The 19,267-nt window shown below is 39.1% G+C and overlaps 2 protein-coding genes and 1 non-coding gene across 5 annotated transcripts; all 3 read right to left on the minus strand.

Moving 5' to 3' along the window:
* Positions 1-4: 4 nt before the first annotated feature.
* Positions 5-4,335, minus strand: LOC130164806 (N-acyl-aromatic-L-amino acid amidohydrolase (carboxylate-forming) B-like). 2 transcript variants are annotated; one of them, XM_056369777.1, is made up of 7 exons: positions 3,979-4,335; positions 3,392-3,682; positions 3,109-3,304; positions 2,879-2,972; positions 2,673-2,780; positions 2,446-2,558; positions 5-265 (listed from the first exon to the last, which is right to left on the minus strand). In XM_056369777.1, exons 2-7 carry the CDS (start codon positions 3,646-3,648, stop codon positions 20-22), a joined length of 1,014 nt encoding a protein of 337 aa, XP_056225752.1. In that variant the 5' UTR covers positions 3,649-3,682; positions 3,979-4,335; the 3' UTR covers positions 5-19. The 2 variants fall into 2 exon arrangements, with proteins under 2 accessions (XP_056225752.1, XP_056225753.1); XM_056369778.1 differs by having other exon boundaries at positions 4,190-4,327.
* A 1,511-nt stretch (positions 4,336-5,846) lies between these two features.
* Positions 5,847-18,745, minus strand: LOC130164656 (oxysterol-binding protein 1-like). Of its 2 annotated transcripts, XM_056369534.1 has the most exons (17): positions 18,408-18,745; positions 17,218-17,390; positions 16,287-16,495; positions 15,966-16,134; positions 15,454-15,565; positions 15,039-15,222; positions 14,522-14,639; positions 14,179-14,236; positions 13,812-13,976; positions 13,093-13,338; positions 10,501-10,621; positions 10,157-10,260; positions 9,534-9,629; positions 8,979-9,166; positions 7,938-8,173; positions 7,778-7,816; positions 5,847-7,655 (listed from the first exon to the last, which is right to left on the minus strand). In XM_056369534.1, the coding sequence occupies exons 2-17, from the start codon at positions 17,352-17,354 to the stop codon at positions 7,513-7,515; spliced, it is 2,325 nt and encodes a 774-aa protein (XP_056225509.1). In that variant the 5' UTR covers positions 17,355-17,390; positions 18,408-18,745; the 3' UTR covers positions 5,847-7,512. The 2 variants fall into 2 exon arrangements, with proteins under 2 accessions (XP_056225509.1, XP_056225510.1); XM_056369535.1 differs by lacking the exon at positions 7,778-7,816.
* Positions 16,862-16,950, minus strand: trnar-ucu (transfer RNA arginine (anticodon UCU)). Its single transcript is given in 2 exon segments — positions 16,862-16,897; positions 16,914-16,950. It is a non-coding gene; the product is annotated as a tRNA-Arg (tRNA).
* Positions 18,746-19,267: the final 522 nt, after the last annotated feature.

Raw genomic sequence — 19,267 nt, forward strand, 5'->3', positions numbered from 1 at the left:
ATGTTTTAAAAGCCCATCCTCACTCCTCTTCTTCTGATGCAAATCCCTGTTCGTTAGCTTGTTGCTCCTGCTCTGTCTGCACCCGGATTGCAGGAATCATCACATGCCTCTTTCTCGCCAGGGAGAGAGCGATGCCCTTCTCGTAATACGCACATTCATTGACAAAGAAAGGATAAAGTGGTTCATTGCCTTTATACCTCAGTGTTTCACCTGAGAAAGTCTGGAACAGCGCATCCTCAGGGTGGAGCAGGCAGAAGTCTCGGTCCTGGAATGTAAGGCAGACAATCAGGTTGATTGCTAACAAGCAACACCTGTTGGCTTTAAAAAAAATCTGTGAATCAATCTCCCAATTTCACATGTGAGGTTTTAAAGCAGCTGGGCAGCTAGCAATAGTTCCCAAGATTATATATACTGTAATTGAAGGAGCAATGGTCACGAAACCTGTTAAAAGAGCAGTCTTAAAAGGACTTCAGTTCAACATTTTGGGAGATATGCTTATTCACTTTCTTGCCTGAGACTTAGAAACCTACCAGCACCTCTAAAATTCGCAAATTAACACACAATGGGTTTTATGGTTTCATCGCTGGTGTTTTCATTCACAAATGCTCTTTGATGCTTAATAAAAAAGTCTATGACCAAAACGTGTTGACAGTGTGCATGAATTCAGTTTGTTTAATGTGGTTGTAAACTAAAATAACATCGATTTGACTTCAAATATTGCCAATTTTGTAATGGTCTGCATGTTTTCACTGTAGCTGCACCCTTGGCTTTTGAGTAAGAGAACAATAATTTATTTAGTACTTTGACTTTATGAATCAATTGTATCTCAAAGAAAAGCTTACATCTGTTATATTTACATTCTAAACTGACCAGTCTGATTTATTCACAATGAACATTATCAGGATTGCTGATGTAATTTAGTATTACTCCAAACCAGCCATTTTAAATCCATGTTAGTACTAGCGGTGACATCCTCCATGGTTGTGTGTACTGATTAAAAATAATGATAGGAGACAAACTGTGGTGACGCTGCCTTCTGACTGACAGGTTGCTGCCAAACACAACAAACAGAGCCTTAAAAATCATGACAGATTTCCTCAGCACCTGTGAGTCAGAACCTGCATTGTAAAAATCACAATGCTAACTATTAATAAGGAACATCCTTGTCACGCCAGTGTCCACAAAATGACATAGTATCATTATTAGTCACTATTATCAGGTACTTTAAATTCAATCCACCTGTTTCTAGTCCTGTTTATCTACTGATTTTCAAAATTAACGTTGCACCTTGAACATTTGAACTGTGGACAACAGAGAAACACTTCTTTTTTTTTCTTTTTCTTTTTTTTTGAGTCCACAATATCCAAACACACATGAACATGAATATCCACGTTGCCGCCTGTCAAGTGATAGTACCGACCATACGACCAGATTTCAGAGGAGTTTCTTTCCTCAGGCTGAGACTACTGAATTCATCCTCCACACCCCACTATGAAAGTATTTTTATTTTTATTACTTATTTATTCATTCATTATATAACTTTTATTTTTTGTGAGTTGCAAATGATGCATAATGATCATTAAATTTAATCTTGATTAATTTCTTAATAATGTTCAAGGAAGTTTCCCTGAAAGAACTATTAACTAATTTGGCACCAATTATTGAGAAAATGGACCATTAGAAACATTAGAGACTCCACATATATGATGAACTGTATGCTTTCCTGTATATAAATGTCACATTTTTGCTTTTTAAACAGACCTGCTGTGCACTGACTAAAAGTCTCTCTAGTTTCCACAAGGAGTTAATTGGTATGAATGAATTGTAAGTGTACCAATTTTTTTACTTAATTTACACTTTATTCTGTTTTCTCTGTAATTAATATCAAATTTCATACTGAATGACCCAACCCATGAAATTATTCAGGCCTCACAGACCTGCAAGATAGATTTGATAAATCGTTGTTGAAAATAATTTCCCTCGTCTAATGTGGTCAAGAAATTTTCTGGATGCCGTCAACTCACAACCTAAACCGCCAGCATAACAGTAGATTTGTCATGGTATGAATACCATGTTGTGTACGTCATGATTGCTCTTTAGTGTAAAGCCATTTTACAGGAAGAGGCCCACCCTGTGTTGTGACTAATCCTGGGTATAGTTCGAAAGTTTTGTGAACAGCAGGTGAGGTCAGATACCAGACACAGTTCATCCTGACATTATATTTAGTACCTTTGAACAAAGGTTGATTATTTTTCTTTACACAAAAGGTCCTGTTTCTTTTGTGGTGTCCAGTACTTTAATGTTAAGCAGTTTATTTTCATTTTGTTTGTTATTTTAGCCTCTGTCTGGATGGTTCAAACTTACATAACTGGGCTCAATTGCATTCAAAGGCAAAGCACAAAACTTAATTAAATACTGAAGCTACACATATATTTCAGACTGTACCTGGAGTTGAGGATGAATGGCTGCCGTGATGTTGCGAGTCTCGCTGTCTCTTGGGTAGTCAATGTGTTTAACCATGGTGAACACATCCACAAATCCTCCTTCAAAAATAGTACCTGAAAATAAAAGCATAACTGACTAAAAGAGGGTCTAAACAAGTTCAACAAGTTTGCAAAACTGGTGACATTTTGGTATTGGGTGTCAAAGCAAAAAATGCTGTTTAATTGTACCTGAGTTGAAGAAATGGACCCAATCGAGCACATGCTGCACACCAACTTTCATCGCCGTATAGATGTTTGACCTCACCACACCGTGGGGCTGAGGGCCGATCTCCATGGCTGGAGAAAATGGATTTTAGATGGCAAATATCACAAATTATCCAGACTTTCTATCCTTTGAATAAGCAGTTAGTTTGTAAAAACAATGAGAATCTTACCAAAGCCATGTTTTCCCACTGAATCAAGGGAATATGATTCTTTACTGGAGACATCGAAATGGATGTACCTCATTGGTATATCTGGCATCTGCCTCTGAAGAAGACATGTCAGACTTGAAGTTAGGTTTCTGGCATAATCACTTTTAATGTACTTCTAAATGTACCCGACTCTGGAAAGTTTCTCAGATATGCAGAGGGAATCGATTTGACTTCTGTGTGAAATAACTTGCCTGAAGGTGTCTGAATATGTGCAGGCAGATCCAGTCACAGTCAGAGTACGCAATGAGGCACAGGCCCATGTTGGCAGTGGTGTTATGGAGGTCGCAAACAAGATCCACCGCCTTAGGACTGCCTTTGGGACCCAGCATCGCATTCAGTTCTCGAGACCTGATTATCTCGTAGGGGTCCGAGTCTGACGTGGAACCACTGTGAGACAAGACGTACAAAATGACAACACATCATCATCAGAACTGTTACCATGAGCATCAACATCACCTCTTAATGCCGCCTTACTTGAGGGTGGCGTGGGTGAAGCAGCGGTTCAGGTCGGTGTCGATGTATCTGCGGCATTGCTGCATGGCCCGTGGGTTCGACAGCACCATCTGCACCGACAGAGGCTCCTCTTCCTCCTCCTCTTTTTTCCTCACTTTCTTCTCCGCCTTCAGCAGCTCTCTCACCAAGTACACCCCAGACAACTCGTTGCCATGGGTACCACCGCACACAGCGACCCGGGACAACCTCGGTAAACACACCACCTCGTCTACTTCCATCAGACTGAGAGCAGGAAGAGATACGGGGGAAAGGCTGCAAGAAATTGAAAACGTTTGCAACTGCTCTATGTGGTGTTTCAGTCCTCATGCATTATACAGTATTATGCATCCAGTTTTGAGCAGATCACATGCAAAGATGGAGTTGAATTTTCTCTGTTAATACACTATTTGTATCAGTGTGTATGACGGTCAAATGATGCCAAACTACAAATTTGATTCCCTCTTGTTTGGCTCAGTGGGAGGTATCAATTACACCCGTGCTGATGTCACTGGGTACATGGTAGACAACACTGCAACATTAAGCAGAGATATTGATTTGTGAAACCTTACCTCGCTTTTCTGTCTTGCTGAACTGTAAAGGAGCAGTTCCGGCTTTAAACCCTATAAATTTATCGTAGTCTAAAGCAGCACTTAAATTAAAGTCTATTTAAAGTCTCTTAACTGAGGAGGAAAGCCTGAGTTAAAACAGGGTGAACTGTCAGCTCCACATTCACAAATAAGAGATGAAATGAATGACGAGGCATCGTCCTGTACATCTTACCCAATATACCCTGGCCGTTACCTTTCTCTTCCCTCTCCCCCTGCCGTTTACCCTCTTCCACCCTCTCCCAGGCTTTCATGCAGTTTTACTGATTCAGCATTCCCATCCCCTCTGTACAGGCTGTCGCTGCCTGTTATGCAAACTCTCACCGTCCCTCTACCACCTCTTGTCCACTGCACTGTACTATACTGTATCGTAGGCAGGGTGTGTCCTGAGTGTGATGTGGTGCATCGATTGCTTCCTTTGGTACCAACAGCTGTGAGGTCAACCCGAACCCTAAGCCCCTCCCCAACTTTCCCCAACTCCCTGTTTCTCTCTGCCCCATGTATAGGATGGTAGGTTCCAGTCTGCCTTTCAGAAAATTGGCTAAAAATAAATCTGCTGGCATGACACAGCAGGAGAGGCGCCTGCGATGTGCACAGTGGAAGAAACAGCTCTTCTCTCAGGGAAAATAACGTGCACCAGCTGGTGATTTAAAGAGAACACAGACTTGAAGTTTGAATGCTCCAGTGAAAATATCTGGTTACAGTTCGTCTTAAAACCTAATTTTACAGAATTTTTTTTCTTTTTTTCACTGTGAGATGGCCTTTTACACAGTTTAAATCTTGAATTGTGTTGTTTTTCCTTTAGTATATAATAGAAAATCCTACTATGTAATTGTTTTCTGCTTTTTACAGTAGCCTTACCAACACTGGATTTTAAAAGGTCCATATCTGTATCAAATTGTTAGCAAATATTATTTTTCCGTCTTTAAAACATACAAATATTTCCATTAAGGAGACCTTTAATTAGTTTAAGGACTTTACAGTTGAGAGTTTGCAGCCATGCTAGCAGCGTTGTGACTCTATACTTATACACAGTGGTGCTTTCAGCAAAATGCTAATACCAGCATGCTAACATGCTGATGTTTTGAGGATATAATATTTCCTGGGTACACTATTATAGCTTAGTGTGTTAATAAATTAATTGACTACAACTAATTAGTAGTAAATATGAAGTAGTGCTGAGGCTGATGGGGGTAAGTTTTGTAAGTATTTGGTGATTAATCAAAGTATTGGAGAAATGAAAGTTTTGACTTCTTGATGTGGCTACATGAAAAATGAGCAGATCACAATACATCCTCACTAATGAGAATAAACTCTAGAGCCCTCTAAAGGACAAACTGTGCAACAGCAACACTTTTGAAAGGACTGCAAACATCTTTGGAATTTCTGTGCTTGTTGAACAATTATATACACCAGTACTAATACATCTGGGATAAGCTGATATTGATCAATATACTGGCCCAGCTCCAGATTTATTGCTGTAGTTCTTTTTACCTCATGCAGTTTTATTGTATCTCAACATTGGCTTTTATTTTACCAACTTCCTAAATCACTTCTTGGTAGAAAAATGCCCTGTAGATAAACTGTTTTTGTATAAATTCGTAGTTTTTGGAATTATACAATTACAACTGTACATATATACTGTATATATAATTATATAAAAAATAAAAGCCAACTGGAACACAAACTGATGGGAACATGTTTTCATTGGTTTCTAATGTCATCCCAGGTGGAGGCTTAAAACAGATATTCCCGAAGAACTGGTTCAGCAAACTTCCAATTGTGTCACCTTATTCATGACAAAAGAAACTGAAGAACAGTATGAAAAGGTATTTGTTTGACATCACAGCATTTGTTTATTACAGATTGTTTTTCTTTGTTAATACAAAATACTGAACAATGTCATGTCTCCCCTCTTGGTCAAGTATGGAAACTCCCTTTTTTTTGAAAATGAAGACAGTCTTCTTCCCATAATGTGAGAGGAACCCAAAATACAAGAAAAAAAACTACTTTACAGTTATCAATACTATAATATGAATTTCTATACATTTATAAAATCATAGTTATTTGCAATGCTTTTAAATTCTTTTTTTCTTTATTCTTCATTTTTAAGTACACTTACAAACAAAATTATGAAATGCACACACACATTATATCCCATGTTTTTGGTGTCAAAATGTACTTGCATATGTATGAACTTTTCAGCAGATACATGAAGGTGTGATATTTATTTTATCATTTACTTTTCATTGTTTTCTTTGCTCATTTGTCTGTTACTGTCAAAAAAAAAAAAATCACACCAAGTATCCCATACATTTTAATTAATTTTTACTGCCATGTAACTTAGTTACCATTCACTTTAATTGCAAAATGGCTAAATATTATCCCAATGCTGTGAAAAAGGGTAAATTCATTAATTGTTATTGAATAAAACTGAACTAATGTGAGATATCCTCAGCACTGGAACAAACTTTTTTGCCATTTTGCAGCTTTGTTTCCTTTCCCAAGTGTTTCTTCAAAGTTTGTACATGAAACCAGCAATAAACATCAGTGTCATATCCACTGAGGTGTGATGTAAATACAAGTGAGAGCAGGTTGCTCGTTTCTAAGGCGAAGAGAAAGTGTGTTGAGGCCTTGTACCCACATCACAATTTTCACGATAATAATTTCCATCAGGCCTTGGTAATGAAAAAAATCCCTTCTAACTATAAAACATGACAGTGTAGAGGGTCAACTGGTATTCTGGACAATCATTTTTTTTTTTTTTTACTGCACAATGGCAGTGTTGTAAAGTGATGAAAGAGCAGATATGCAGTCATACACACAAGCACACTGGAACCTTCACTTCATTACATTAAGACACTAAATCAGAGAGATAAACAAGAAATCGTTGCTAACATCTTGAAGGCCACCAGTCGACATTTTAATGAAATTATTTTAATCATATTTATATATAAATCTATATATTAACCACGTCTTAACCCCTTTTTTTTTTTTTTAGAGTTGTTACCAAAGCACACAATGCTGTGGATGACGATAGGAACACTACATTATCTCACAGGGTGTTATCAGCACAAAACCTCTTCTGCTCCTGATCTGAGAGACTGAACAGACTTGAGCAGAGAGACTAAAAGTACGATCTACTATAGATTTGGAAGCACTGCCCATTTCATTTCCTCCCCCTTATGCTCAGCCAGACCCGAGTCAAAGCAGCACAGAATTTTCATTCCAGTCCTCTCGGATGTGTGACAGCAACGAAGGGGTAGATGCTAAGACTCAAGGAGACAGGAACCAAAATGGGGATGAGGGAAGCCAGAGGGATAACCCTGCTCCCTCTGGATCAGACAGCAGTGACCGTCCTGGAGATCTCTTAGAACAGAGAGCCACTGGAGGGAAGCAGCTGTCCAAGTAGGGGACAAGCAGGCCTTTGTGGTAGCTGTCCACCAGGCAGCTTTGATGGATCAGTCTCTTCAGGGCACTTTGCAGGCAACACCGAGGTCAAAATATGTCTGGGCAACCCTCCCAGCTGCCACGGTCCTTAGCTTCCCAGTAGCCTCCCTTATAGATATGGATTTGCTCACCTGTGATCCGGTCCTCACAGCGCTCAAACCAAAGTGCCTGGTAGTTGTCATGAGGTGCACCTGAAAGATAAAAACAGTGTTACCAAAAAAAGCTAGTAGAAAGTAAACAATCTTGATAGATGATTAGGACAATTAAAGCATGAGGAGGTGACAGTAAAAGAGACTAAAAGAGGAATACTTGCTTTTTAAGGAGGGATCAGTAAGAGAGTCCTCATCGACAGCTTTTGGAAGAGAAAGGGGGATCACAGAGATTCTTTTTTTATCTCTAAATTCCAAGATTTTCCCCAAACAAGGTAGAGAGGAATACAGAAGCAGTAACGCATTAACACAGACTTGACTCACCTTCTTCTGATTGGCTGGAGGTGCGTTGGCTGGCGGCCTCCCTCTCTCTTTCCCGCCGGGCGCTGCGCTGCTTCTCCTCCAGCCGCTGCTTCTCAGCGTTGGCCTCTTCCCAGCGGCCGTCCTCCATCAGACGCTGGTCAGGCCGGCGTCGGCTGTCGGTGGGTGCCACGCCCTCCTCCAGCTCATTTAAGCTCAGAGCCAAGGCAGTGAAGTAGTACATGGTCTCTGCTCCGTCACTGTGGACAAAGATAAAGAACAGCAGGGCATAAAGTCAAAACATGAGTGGGATTACAACATTTAAAAATATATTACAAAACATGTAACACTCTGCTCTGTATTTGGTGATGCTAATGTCTTCATTTTCTGCCTCAAAAAAGTTGATTGAGTGGTTACTTGTAGGTGACCCGACCTTTAATCAACATGCAAGTCTGTTATTATTTATTACAGATAGAAAAATAATCAGAACACTACAAAATAAGATTTTTGACTTTCAAATCTTGCTTTCAAGTCATTGTTCGTTGCCTCGCTTATGTCATAAAATACTGTTTTACTGTCTTTTACAATAAAACAAGCAACTTTTTAATCACTAATTATTTTCAATTTTAGGTAAAGCCCTTTGAGCTAAATCTTGTTAATTAAAGATCTAAGAATAAAGTTTATTGTTATCATTATGAAAAAAAATAATGATACATTTTTTTCTAGGAACACAAATTTAACAAACAAACTAGAGAATAGGTCAAGTGTGACTGTGGAAACACTCATTACTGAAGTATACATGGTAGGCATGGGCAGCCACAGAGGTAATTAAACTGAGCGTGCTGTAAGACTGATTATCATCTTTTATCACTTTTAATTACAGGGTTTCTCTCAGTGTTTTATTATGGAAGCAGGTCACTTCAAGACCACCTCCCTGAAATCATCAATTATGAAAAAAATTAATAAATGAAAAATAAAAAAAGGGACTGAGTTTGTGGTTGTTGTTTATAAACTTGTATGTGACTCATGTTTAAACACACTCTGTCACGCAGTAATAGCACTTACGGTAAAGGGTTCCTCCTCCAGACCTCTCTGGCTTTGAGTGTTTGGTAAACCGTCTTCTGTTTGCCCTCGGTTCCGTTCTCTCCACCTCGACTGCTCTGCATCACTCTGGAGAACTCCATCTTCTCATCCCACGTCCCCGACAACACGTAGTGGGCCTTGCCGTCTTTGTCCATCACCACACCTGTCACCTGAAAATGGGAGACAGAGAAGGTTAACAGAGGAGTTCTTGACTGTAATTTGGTTAAACCTAACAGAGGGTGTTATCCCACAAGAGAATAAAAACACAAGAATACAGTTGGAGACATTAAAAGTCGAGGTACTACACATGCAGCACATAAAACAGCGAAAGGTTGATGTGATAAAAGCAAAGAAAAACAGCAACAACCAGAATAGGGACAAAACAAGGCTGCGCAGGGAACCAAGAGGCAGTTTCTGGTGTATTACAATGAAGAGAGTTTATTGCATTTGGCATAAATGAAAACTCGAACCTGTTGCACTGAATTTAGGGAACAAGTGGAATTGAATCAGTCATAGGATTTTCGGCATTATTCTCACCTTCCTGGCCACATCTCTGGAGAAGTAGCTGTAAGGAGCAAACTTCAGATGGCAGCGGTCTCCGGTGGTGTGGTTCACTACGTCTATTTCTCCAGACTGGAAGGGAAACAGAAAGTAAGTTTGAGGGAAATCACTGTGGGAATATCATTTTCAATCGAATAAAAGTTTAAACTTCTGATTAGGGTTGAGTAATATAATGATAATATAATGTGGCTCAGTGCTGATAGCATTGTGAAGAGTTTTTGATGGTTTTCATTTATAAATATATATATATATATATATATATATACAGTTGCAAGAAGAAGTAAGTGGAATCACCTCAATTCAAGTATAAATTTGGCCTAAATTGGCTTCATTGTATTGCTGCATTGCAGAATATTGTCTTAAGTGATTAAAGCACTAACCATGTAATTGCCACATCCAGGTTCGAGTCCAGCTCACACACTTTGTTACCTGTCATTTCCCATTTCTGTCTCCCCTCATTTCCTGTCTCCTCACTATTACTGACTTTCTTGAAAATGAGCTAAAAATCAGTACATTGCTACTAGTCAGCTAAGTGTCCTAGTACTGACTCAAAGTCTTGTTTTAACAGTGCGATCTTGCTTTAACTCTTTCAATCTCACCTGATCAATCCAAAGTTTCCCCACAATGATGTTGTGCACTGTGGTGGTAACTTTCTTCCATGTGTAGTGATTGTTGCCCTTTTCAAAGATTGCGTGAATTGTGCCTGTACAGAAATGCAGACAAGGAAGCAAGTCAACGTCATCTCCAAGACAAAAAACATTGTTCAATGCTTTCATTAGGCCAAGGTGTGACTGATACATTCCTCAAGTTTTTCTCAGTGATCCATGAATGCTTTTTACCTCTTTCAAAAAATAACTGCAATGTTCATATCACACCCTCAATCTACGTCATCACCAAGATCTAAAGGCATGCTTAATATGTTTTGAACTGAATGGTCTCTTACCTAAAGGCATAATGGAGAGATATTTTCCCCTGAACTTGCTAGCAACAGTGATTTCCTGCCTCAGGGTCCAGCCGCGATCAGAAATCACATGATGTGCTGCTGCAGGGGGATGGTGACTCACCTGTGAGAGGTAGGTAGATAGGTAGATAGGTAGGTAGGTAGGTAGATAGATAGATACTTTACTTATCCCCTAGGGGAAATTCATAGGTAGTGCATTCAATTTCATTGCAGGTTTGATTACTCCCTTATAGTTATGACTCACATTTAATATTATACAGACACACTGACAGACCTGTGAAGTTTGTAAAAACCCTGATTTTAGCAGGGCATGAAAATCCCCGCTGTAAATATCAAATCCAACTAGAAAATTCCAGGGAAATTTTGAGTGCCACGGGGGCTACTGCCGGGATGAGTACATGATTTATTTCCAGTGTTCAAAAGTCACCCTGATCATATTCTGGTTTTGAGAAATGTCTTGATATAAAAGACTCTGATATAAAACAATGTCACATCCCTCCACCATGTATTATGTGGGAAATATCTCATATTCTGTGTTGTTTTTTTTAATAAAACAAGAAGCAACATGTCTTCAAACTGGTATTTAAAGGGTTAAAATCCTGAAAACTAATAAACATTTGATAGGTTTGAGCAGAAATGAAGTGGTTTAAGAGATGTATGCAAAAAAAAGCAGAAAAAAATATTGATGATATGATGATTTTATAGCATTTTCTTTGTGTGTCCTTTTATGGACGCGAGGAACATTTTTTTTACAAAATGTGTTACCAGTGTATAATAGACCTGTAACAGTAACTGACATTAGATTTTAAAAATATGTCAAAAAAGACACTTTCTTGCAGAAATCCATACCTTCAGCTGTAACACAGCCAAAATGATCAGCAAATCAAAAAAGAAAAGTGAAGAAAATGTCCAAAAAAGGACAGAGGGACCCCTGAGGGTTAATAAATCCCCTGAACCGCTATTCAAATTACCACTATTATGTTTTTTTCTGTGCTAAATTTAACATTACTGGGGAGGAGAGCAACGCGACTAGAAGTGACAGCGAGAGAGGGCTAGTAGCTTCTCCTCTCCTCTGTCTCAGCGGAGACTGTCACAACTTCATTCACTCTTTTAACAAAACAAAAAAAAAAAGCAACGAAGGAAGCAGTAAATGGACTTACATATTTAAGACCTAACTAAATGTAATTTAAGACATTAGGTGTCAATGAGAGTGAGACAGGTATTGCTGCCGGACTCGGCACCCCCGTTTAAATTTTGTGCAGACCCTGCCTGTCAAAGCTACATTTTATGAATACCAACAACTATGTCTACATTTTGAGAAAGAATTATTTGTCTCCTTTTTACGGTTTGGCCGTGAGCTCGAGTTAAAAACAAAAATAAAGGTTATTTTTTACTGCTTCATGCACTCTAGCCAACTGATGCTTTCACTCTAACTTTGAAGAAAAAGTGATTTCCACTCCTCCTATGAGTGCTCATAGTTTGAAAAGTTTACATATTATGTAAAAACAGTTGTTGTGTTTTGGAGAGAGAAGAAGTTTTCCTTCGTTTTATAGTTTGAATCACATTTCTACGTGCAGGTATGAGAGAGCTGGGTGACTCAGAAAAAAGGTGAAATATTGTGGGTTTCTAAAGAAAATTCCAATGCATTTCTAATGCATTATTTATTCCCAGTATTTTGGGAATAACTTTGGGAAAAATTGGAATTTTAACACCAAAAGTCATTGCACCTCTTTCGGGATCAAGACGCACATTTTGATGTATATATTACCAGGGTTTTCTCAAAGCTGCGGGACGAGTTACGCGCCAAAATTTGGCGGAAGAATAATAATAAGGAATATTAAGGCACTCCTCTCAGCTATTCTAGCTGTAGAGGAGTGCCTCGGAGCTGAGCACCCGTGGCACTAATTATATTCATCTACAATAGCATTTAATAGTTTCCCCCACTTGCAAAATCCCATTTAAAGCCTCTATGACCAAATTGAACCCGTCTCTATGCTCATACTCTAAATACAGCTTTCTCCACAGCTGCCTAGTCGCTGGATTTGCTGCCTGAAGGCATAATTTAACAGATTATTTACAGGAGTGGATATATATTTAGGAACAAATACCTCTCTGCCATTCTAATTTTACAATCTCAAACCTCCGTTTTGTGTCCTCCTCAAATCCTTTCCCCTTTCTACAAAGCAGAGGATGTTTTTTACATAAATTACATAAAATATATATTTTTTTTTTAGATCCCACAAATGAGACTTTTACATTGTTACCACCTGTTGTCTCTACAAGCATTGATAAAAATTGCAAATGATATAATCGCATATTTATGACCACGATTATTAATTTAACCCTGTTTGAACTGTCCTTCTATTCCTGATATGATTAGCTAAATCTCATGAATGATAGTTCCCTGTAACATGTGCAACCCCGAATTCATCAAAATAAAAAAAAAGAAGGACGCAAAAAGCTCTCAAAATGCTGAATCAGTGGAATTTTTCAACTCATCCTTCCTGACATCCGTTCTTTGTTCAGTTTCACTTCCCTGGCAGGACTGCAACTTTCTGTTTCTTTTTCTCTCACCTGCTCACAGAGAGAGCGGTAGCCACTCTCTCTCCGGCGGTCCAGTTCATACGTCTCTCCCAGCAGAGGGTTGAAGGGCTTGCCCGTGCGGTACACGGTGGTCGAGTAGGAGGACACGGAGAAGGCTGCCACGTAACACATCTGCTCCAGGGAGCTCTGGCACTTGGAGGCCTTGTCCAGCAGCTCGTGGTACTCGAGGTCCTCCGACAACCGCTGCAGCATTGAAATGGGCTCGTTGAAGTTCACCTGCAGAGAGCAGAATAATTTGGATGTGTATTGATGTTTGCAAGCGGTATTATTTAGAGTGACTAAACATCTCTGTACTGAAAATTCTTATTGTTTATCAGCAATAAAAACTATGGTAACGCTGTTGAATGTTCATGTGTGATAGATAAGATTAGTCTGAAAATAGACAAATCACTGACAAATAAACAAACCTAAAAAAAGATCACGGACGTACATCTACAGAATATCTATGAGGTTGATGACTGAGTCTTGATGTCTGCTTCCTCTGTAGGTCTGACAGTAGAGTATTTTTAACCACAGGATGGCACACAAAGAATGTTGCTGGCCCGGTATTGCTGACACTTATGTTTCACCCACATGAACAAATACAGCAGAAGAGGAGGTGAAACTCCCTGACGCCTTCAATGGCCAGCCCAGCAAAGAAACTTCCTGTGAGTCACGCTGGATATTAAGTAACCTGCAGAGATACTCACAGGCATTGGGATCTTGGACAGCTCTTTGCCAATGCAGTTCTTCATGATACTCCACAGATTGAGGGAATAGTTGGGTTTATCTGGAATGCGTGTCCGCCTCTTTTTCAAGGGCACCAACTCCTGAGAGGGGGATTCCTGGTTCATCGCAAGGGGCTCCTCATTAAGCTAAAAAGCAAAAAAGTTCTGTCAATAATCAGTATAAAAGCTACTGGAAATGATAAAGCTTTAAACATAGATTCACTGTTTTTCAACTGAGTCATTGTTATCACGTTTGTTATCTGATTTATTATTGTAGCAAAATATTTAATTATCATAAATGATGTAAACAACATTTTATTTGATTTTTAGCTGCTCCTTTAAGACATACCGACTGATCGTCAGGACACATTTCACTGTTGAAACCGCTGATATTACTGCTTGACCTTCTGTAAGAGGTTAAAAAAACAAAGAGATTCTGTCAGTGCCTGGGAAGATCTTGGTTAAAGGACACAGACAGTGTAAAATACAACAAAAGGAAGCACAAAACTGGCTTAAATACTTGCCAACTCAAATGATTGTTTACATGAGTGTGAAGAATTCGAACCATATGACTTTATCACAACTTGTGGCTGCATGTCATACAAGGAACTGGCTAAAATAAAACAAACTAACAAAGACTTTTGAAGGTTTCTTCCTGTATAACTACGTGTGGGAAACAAGAAGATACTGACTTGTGAAATTGTGGGTCTGCGGGAACAGTGATAAACTCAGGCGCCTCCTCCATGGCATCAAAGAACTCATTGTCATCATCCTCATCGCTGGCCTCACCTTTCCCCGGCCCTGCAGCACCTTCACAGACAACAATCAGTTATTTCAACTGTCAGGATTATCAGAATAGTTGCGAGTTAATTTCCTGTCGTGAAATCAGGGTCTCAAGATCATATTTCTGCTATATATAGTTATGTTTATTGTCAGACTTTTCTCAAATTTACTTTTATATGACTCTTAAAACATCAACCAGCTGATAAAAAAAAGAACACTACCTTGATATATTATTTTTTCACTCTGTGTGAGCTCTAAAGTGCTACTGCTCGTTTCTGTTGGCAACAACACTTAACAGAACTAATCCACCAGTGAATGCTTTAATATAGATGTGTTCATAACAAATTAAAAAAGATCTGTGAAATGAAGACTAAGAGGGACGTGGTCAGAAATATGAATTGCGTTCAGGTGAATCTCACATCTTACTTTTATTGTCCGCTGTAGCATTAGCCTGCGCAGCCCCTCTGAACGCTCGTTCCAGGTGATTGTGCTGCTTGGCCAGTTGTTCTAAAGTCTCCTCCAGCCTCACTCTCTGGTCCCGTTCCGCCTGCAGGGCCTTCTGCCATCGCTTACTGTGAGCCTGAGCCAGAGTGAGGAAGTCTCGGCACGCCTGATGGGCAAAAGGTCAAACAGGGTCAATTAGAAACCACTGAAACCCAAAATCTAATTATTGTGAGCAATTAATTTGGTCTGCACGGAGCACAGACTGCACCAGTTTGGATCCTTTGAGCTCAAACAAGATCAGTCCAGAGGAAATAACCAGATTCATTTAAACTAGTCAGCGGGCCCACTTTCATTGATATGTCAGTATAGACATACTAAGTGAGGAGTTGACACTTACATTAATCATGGCATTAGATGTGATGCGGAACAACGTGGCCCTTTCTGTGACCTGACGAATCTTATCCCCAGCCTCTCCAGTCAGACGCAAACTGTCCAGTTCTGATAAAGACCTGAAAAAATATTTAAATGTACAACATGAATTAATAGTTCAGACAATATATCATCAATTTACAGTGTAAAAGGCCACAAGCCTCTGATTCAACTGGGTTATGATTATAACCTGACTGTATTGTCTATTCATCTATTCACTTGCAAACTTGTTTTGAAAAAGTGCAACAGCATACCTTAGCACATGATATCATAGCAACAGGGTCTTTGTATGACTCTCTGTAAATAAAGACTTGAAAAATGTTTTGAAACCCAGTCACCATGTCTGCAATTGTTGGAATGCAAGATTAGTCCTTCTGAGTTTTACTTTCATTTCTAAATTAAGAAAGAAGAATTGCTAGAACCGTTGCACTTTGGCCTGAGTACTTCAGCAGAAAAAGCAATTTAGTGTTAAAGCCTGACCTCTGGAGGGCAGAGCCATGCTTTGAGATCAGGTCGTTGCACGTGCTGAGATCCTCCACCTTGCTGCCTAGTGTTCTGAGAGCAGACTGGACCTCTGAATTCTGCGACCCGCCTCCTTGTCCGGGTGCCACTGGTGCAGATGATGGTGAGAAGTCATCCCCAGAGTCATCTGTTGACAACAAAAACAACAGTAATGGAAAAAGAAATTAGCTTAAAAGACTTAAAATGCTCTGCTTTTTAAAAGATTCACAGAGCAAGAACTCTAAATACTACTTTCCTCTGCCTCCGCTTCACATCCTCTCATGCGGTTGTGTGTTTTACCTGACTCAGCCTGCATGCGTGCCGCCTTTGCTTTGGCCAGCTCGAGGGCAGTGATCCAGCGCTGACGTTCCACCTCACAGCTGGCCTTCAGGTGATACGTCTGTGCCCCACCATTAGAGATGACAAAGTTGCAGGCGTCATCCACAGTGATAGTTGCTGTGGCCAAGTTGATTGTGCCCCGACATGTGTGGCCCATCTCTGCCTGGGTCCTGATAATCAGAGGAATTTGATTTGAGTTTTTGATGAAAATGTAACTATACAGAAATAATGTAAATATATAGAAAAAAACATACAACATGTTATTGTTTCAATGTTACAGTCTTATGAAATAAACAAGCACACAAAATGCGACTCTGGTGGATCGATTCATCAATGATCTTCAAAGTAAATTAAATTATAATTACGGTACAATTCACTTACACTACAAATAATAGATAATGTTAATAATAATACTTCCTTTTGTGGACTTATTTTTTCTTTATCGCGAGTCTGTAATAAACACAGAATGAAGTTGCTGAGTTGCAATAGTTTCAATGCTACACTATGCAGTGTAATAAGACAAGCATTAAAAAATGCGACTCCGGTGGGACTCGAACCCACAACCTTTGAATCACCTCAAACTGTGCCTAGAAGTCCAATGCGCTATCCATTGCGCCACGGAGCCAGCTATTCTTTCAAATGTTCTACAGCCTTGCAACAGAGATTACAACATTCCCTAAAATTTAATAAGACAGGAAAATTTACTTTAATTGATAAGACACATGATGAGGTGAGGCTCATTTCATTATTTATTCACTTAACATTTGATAAACAGCTTGTTGGGTTTAATTAAACTCTAGTTACTTAAGATCAATGCTGAGGGATTTCCTTGATGACATTATCAAGGCTATATCCTTCCTTTTTGTTCTCTGTAATCTGCAGAAAAGTGTACCTGTAATATGACAACAGCCCATTGCTCAGGACAAACCACCTCCGCTGATAACCCTTGATGTAATTTGTCCACTTGAACACCCATCCTTTGTATGTGTCGCCAGCTGGGGTTGGAGTGGGGGTCTTGGGCTCTGACATCACAGCCCCCAAAATCAAGATACAGATTTGAGGAACCTTAAAGGGAAAAATAAAGTTAGAAATGTTTGGAATTTAATTCACATTAGTAGACTTATGCTTTCAAACAGTGCTGAATCGCTCAATTAATCAATTAGTTTGTAAACACAAAATTAATGGGAAACTATTTTGATAAACAATTCATTATTTAGGTCATTTTTAAGCAGAAATGCCACAAATTCCAGCTACCCAGGTGTAAAAATTTAGTGGTTTTCTTAGTCTTCAATGATATCATACTTAATACCTTTGGATTTTAGACTGTTGGTTGGACATGGGCTGAAATTGCAACAGGTTTTGCAATAGGTGTTTTGTCCTATTTTATGACCCAAACAATTAAGCAAGAAAATAATCAGCAGATGAACTGATAGTGAAAATATTCGTAAGTCACATTCCTATTTTCATTCAGAACCATCTCAATAATTTGTACAACAGTAATATGAATCATTGTAGCTGGCTGATATTGATCTTTCAGTGTGGTATGACAGGTCAAAGGTTAGCTACAGAATCGATACAGATTCACAACTGACACATTTTACTGGCAAACCTAGTGTGTTAACCTGAAGTGGATGATCAGAAAGGGGGACCGACTTGTTATTAATACATCTTTGTGCAATTCTATCTTCTTAATTACATATAAATTAAATGTTAATAATTGACACATTGTCGTGATTTTGGGAACTGTCCTCCTAATAATCTTTTTGGAGAAATGTGACGTTTGTCTGATCGATACAACAAAGAAAACCGAAGATAACAACATAAAATTCATAAAGCTCATAACGAATTTGACACCAGAAGCTAGCAAACGTTAGCTGCAATAAGGCTAAGTGGGAGTCACGGTGATAATAGCTCATTACCGCTAGAACATGAGCTACACAGAAGAAACACCAGCTGACATGATTGCTCGAAGTTTACCAGCTGACGTGTGCATATTTACAATACGGTGTGAGCAAGATACACCGCTAAACAACTGCTAGCCCACTAGCTAGCTTTCAAACTTGCCCGTGGCTAAATGTTTACCTTGACGTGTCCGAAATGTGAGATCAGGCAACCAGACACCCGGTGAAGTCACGGCTAACTTTGACACCCATACGCTACTGTGCCTAGCTGAAGAGGCTAACTGGCTAACTGACCAAGACGGGACAGCTAATGATGAAAACAACTAAACGGGAGACGTCGACAACAACAGTAGTGCGACTGTAAAATAAAGTGACACCAAGGAGTTTCATTAGTATCCCTCAATAATCGTGTGTATAATGTTCATTCTACAGCTGCGTACGCCGACAAGAATCTATAGCTAGCTAGCTACATCTAACTAGCCTAACGTTAGCTCGTTGGTTACACCCGGTGCAACACTATTTGGTCCCGACGAGAAACACATAGATTGCCGACACTGTTGCTTGGTCGGACAAAACCGGCTTTTTGCCTTCAAAGTAATTGTACATTGCCAAATAAAAAGATATATATATATATTCTGTACCAGATATATATACCGTTTACGTGTCCTTTCAATAAGAAATTATCAGTAAATTACCTAATATTACTGTCACGCTGGTATATTATTTTTGTCTCAAGAAAGAGTTTTATTGTAAAGGACATAATCGGAAACGCACTTTGATTTTATGTTTATAAATTTGTTAACTTGAGGCATTCAGTTCTTCCTTCACTGCTAGCCAGCTAGCTTAGTCAATGCTAGGTTCGTAGTGCTGGGTCGACTCATCAATCGTGTTCATAGTAAATAAAATTATAATTATGGTACAATTCACTTACACTACAATCAATAGATAACGTTAATAATAATGCTGTCTTATGTGGACTTATTTTTTGTTTATCGCGAATCTGTAATAAACACGAATTGGTTGCTGAGTTGCAATATTTTC

The sequence above is a fragment of the Seriola aureovittata genome, chromosome 23 (assembly GCF_021018895.1).
Source record: "Seriola aureovittata isolate HTS-2021-v1 ecotype China chromosome 23, ASM2101889v1, whole genome shotgun sequence".
NCBI lineage: Eukaryota > Metazoa > Chordata > Actinopteri > Carangiformes > Carangidae > Seriola > Seriola aureovittata.

Bases quoted from the DNA above. Each gene is read 5' to 3' on its own strand.
- LOC130164806 (XM_056369777.1), bottom strand. From the start codon at position 3,648: ATGGAAGTAGACGAGGTGGTGTGTTTACCGAGGTTGTCCCGGGTCGCT. The intron at 2,973-3,108 runs GCAAGTTATTTC...TGTCTTCTTCAG, and splicing joins ACATATTCAGACACCTTCAG to AGGCAGATGCCAGATATACC. The intron at 266-2,445 runs GTACAGTCTGAA...CTTACATTCCAG, and splicing joins CCATTCATCCTCAACTCCAG to GACCGAGACTTCTGCCTGCT.
- LOC130164656 (XM_056369534.1), bottom strand. From the start codon at position 17,354: ATGTCAGAGCCCAAGACCCCCACTCCAACCCCAGCTGGCGACACATAC. The intron at 16,496-17,217 runs GTACACTTTTCT...TCTGATTATCAG, and splicing joins GGGCTGTTGTCATATTACAG to GACCCAGGCAGAGATGGGCC. The intron at 10,622-13,092 runs GTGAGAGAAAAA...TACCTCTCACAG, and splicing joins ACCGCTCTCTCTGTGAGCAG to GTGAGTCACCATCCCCCTGC.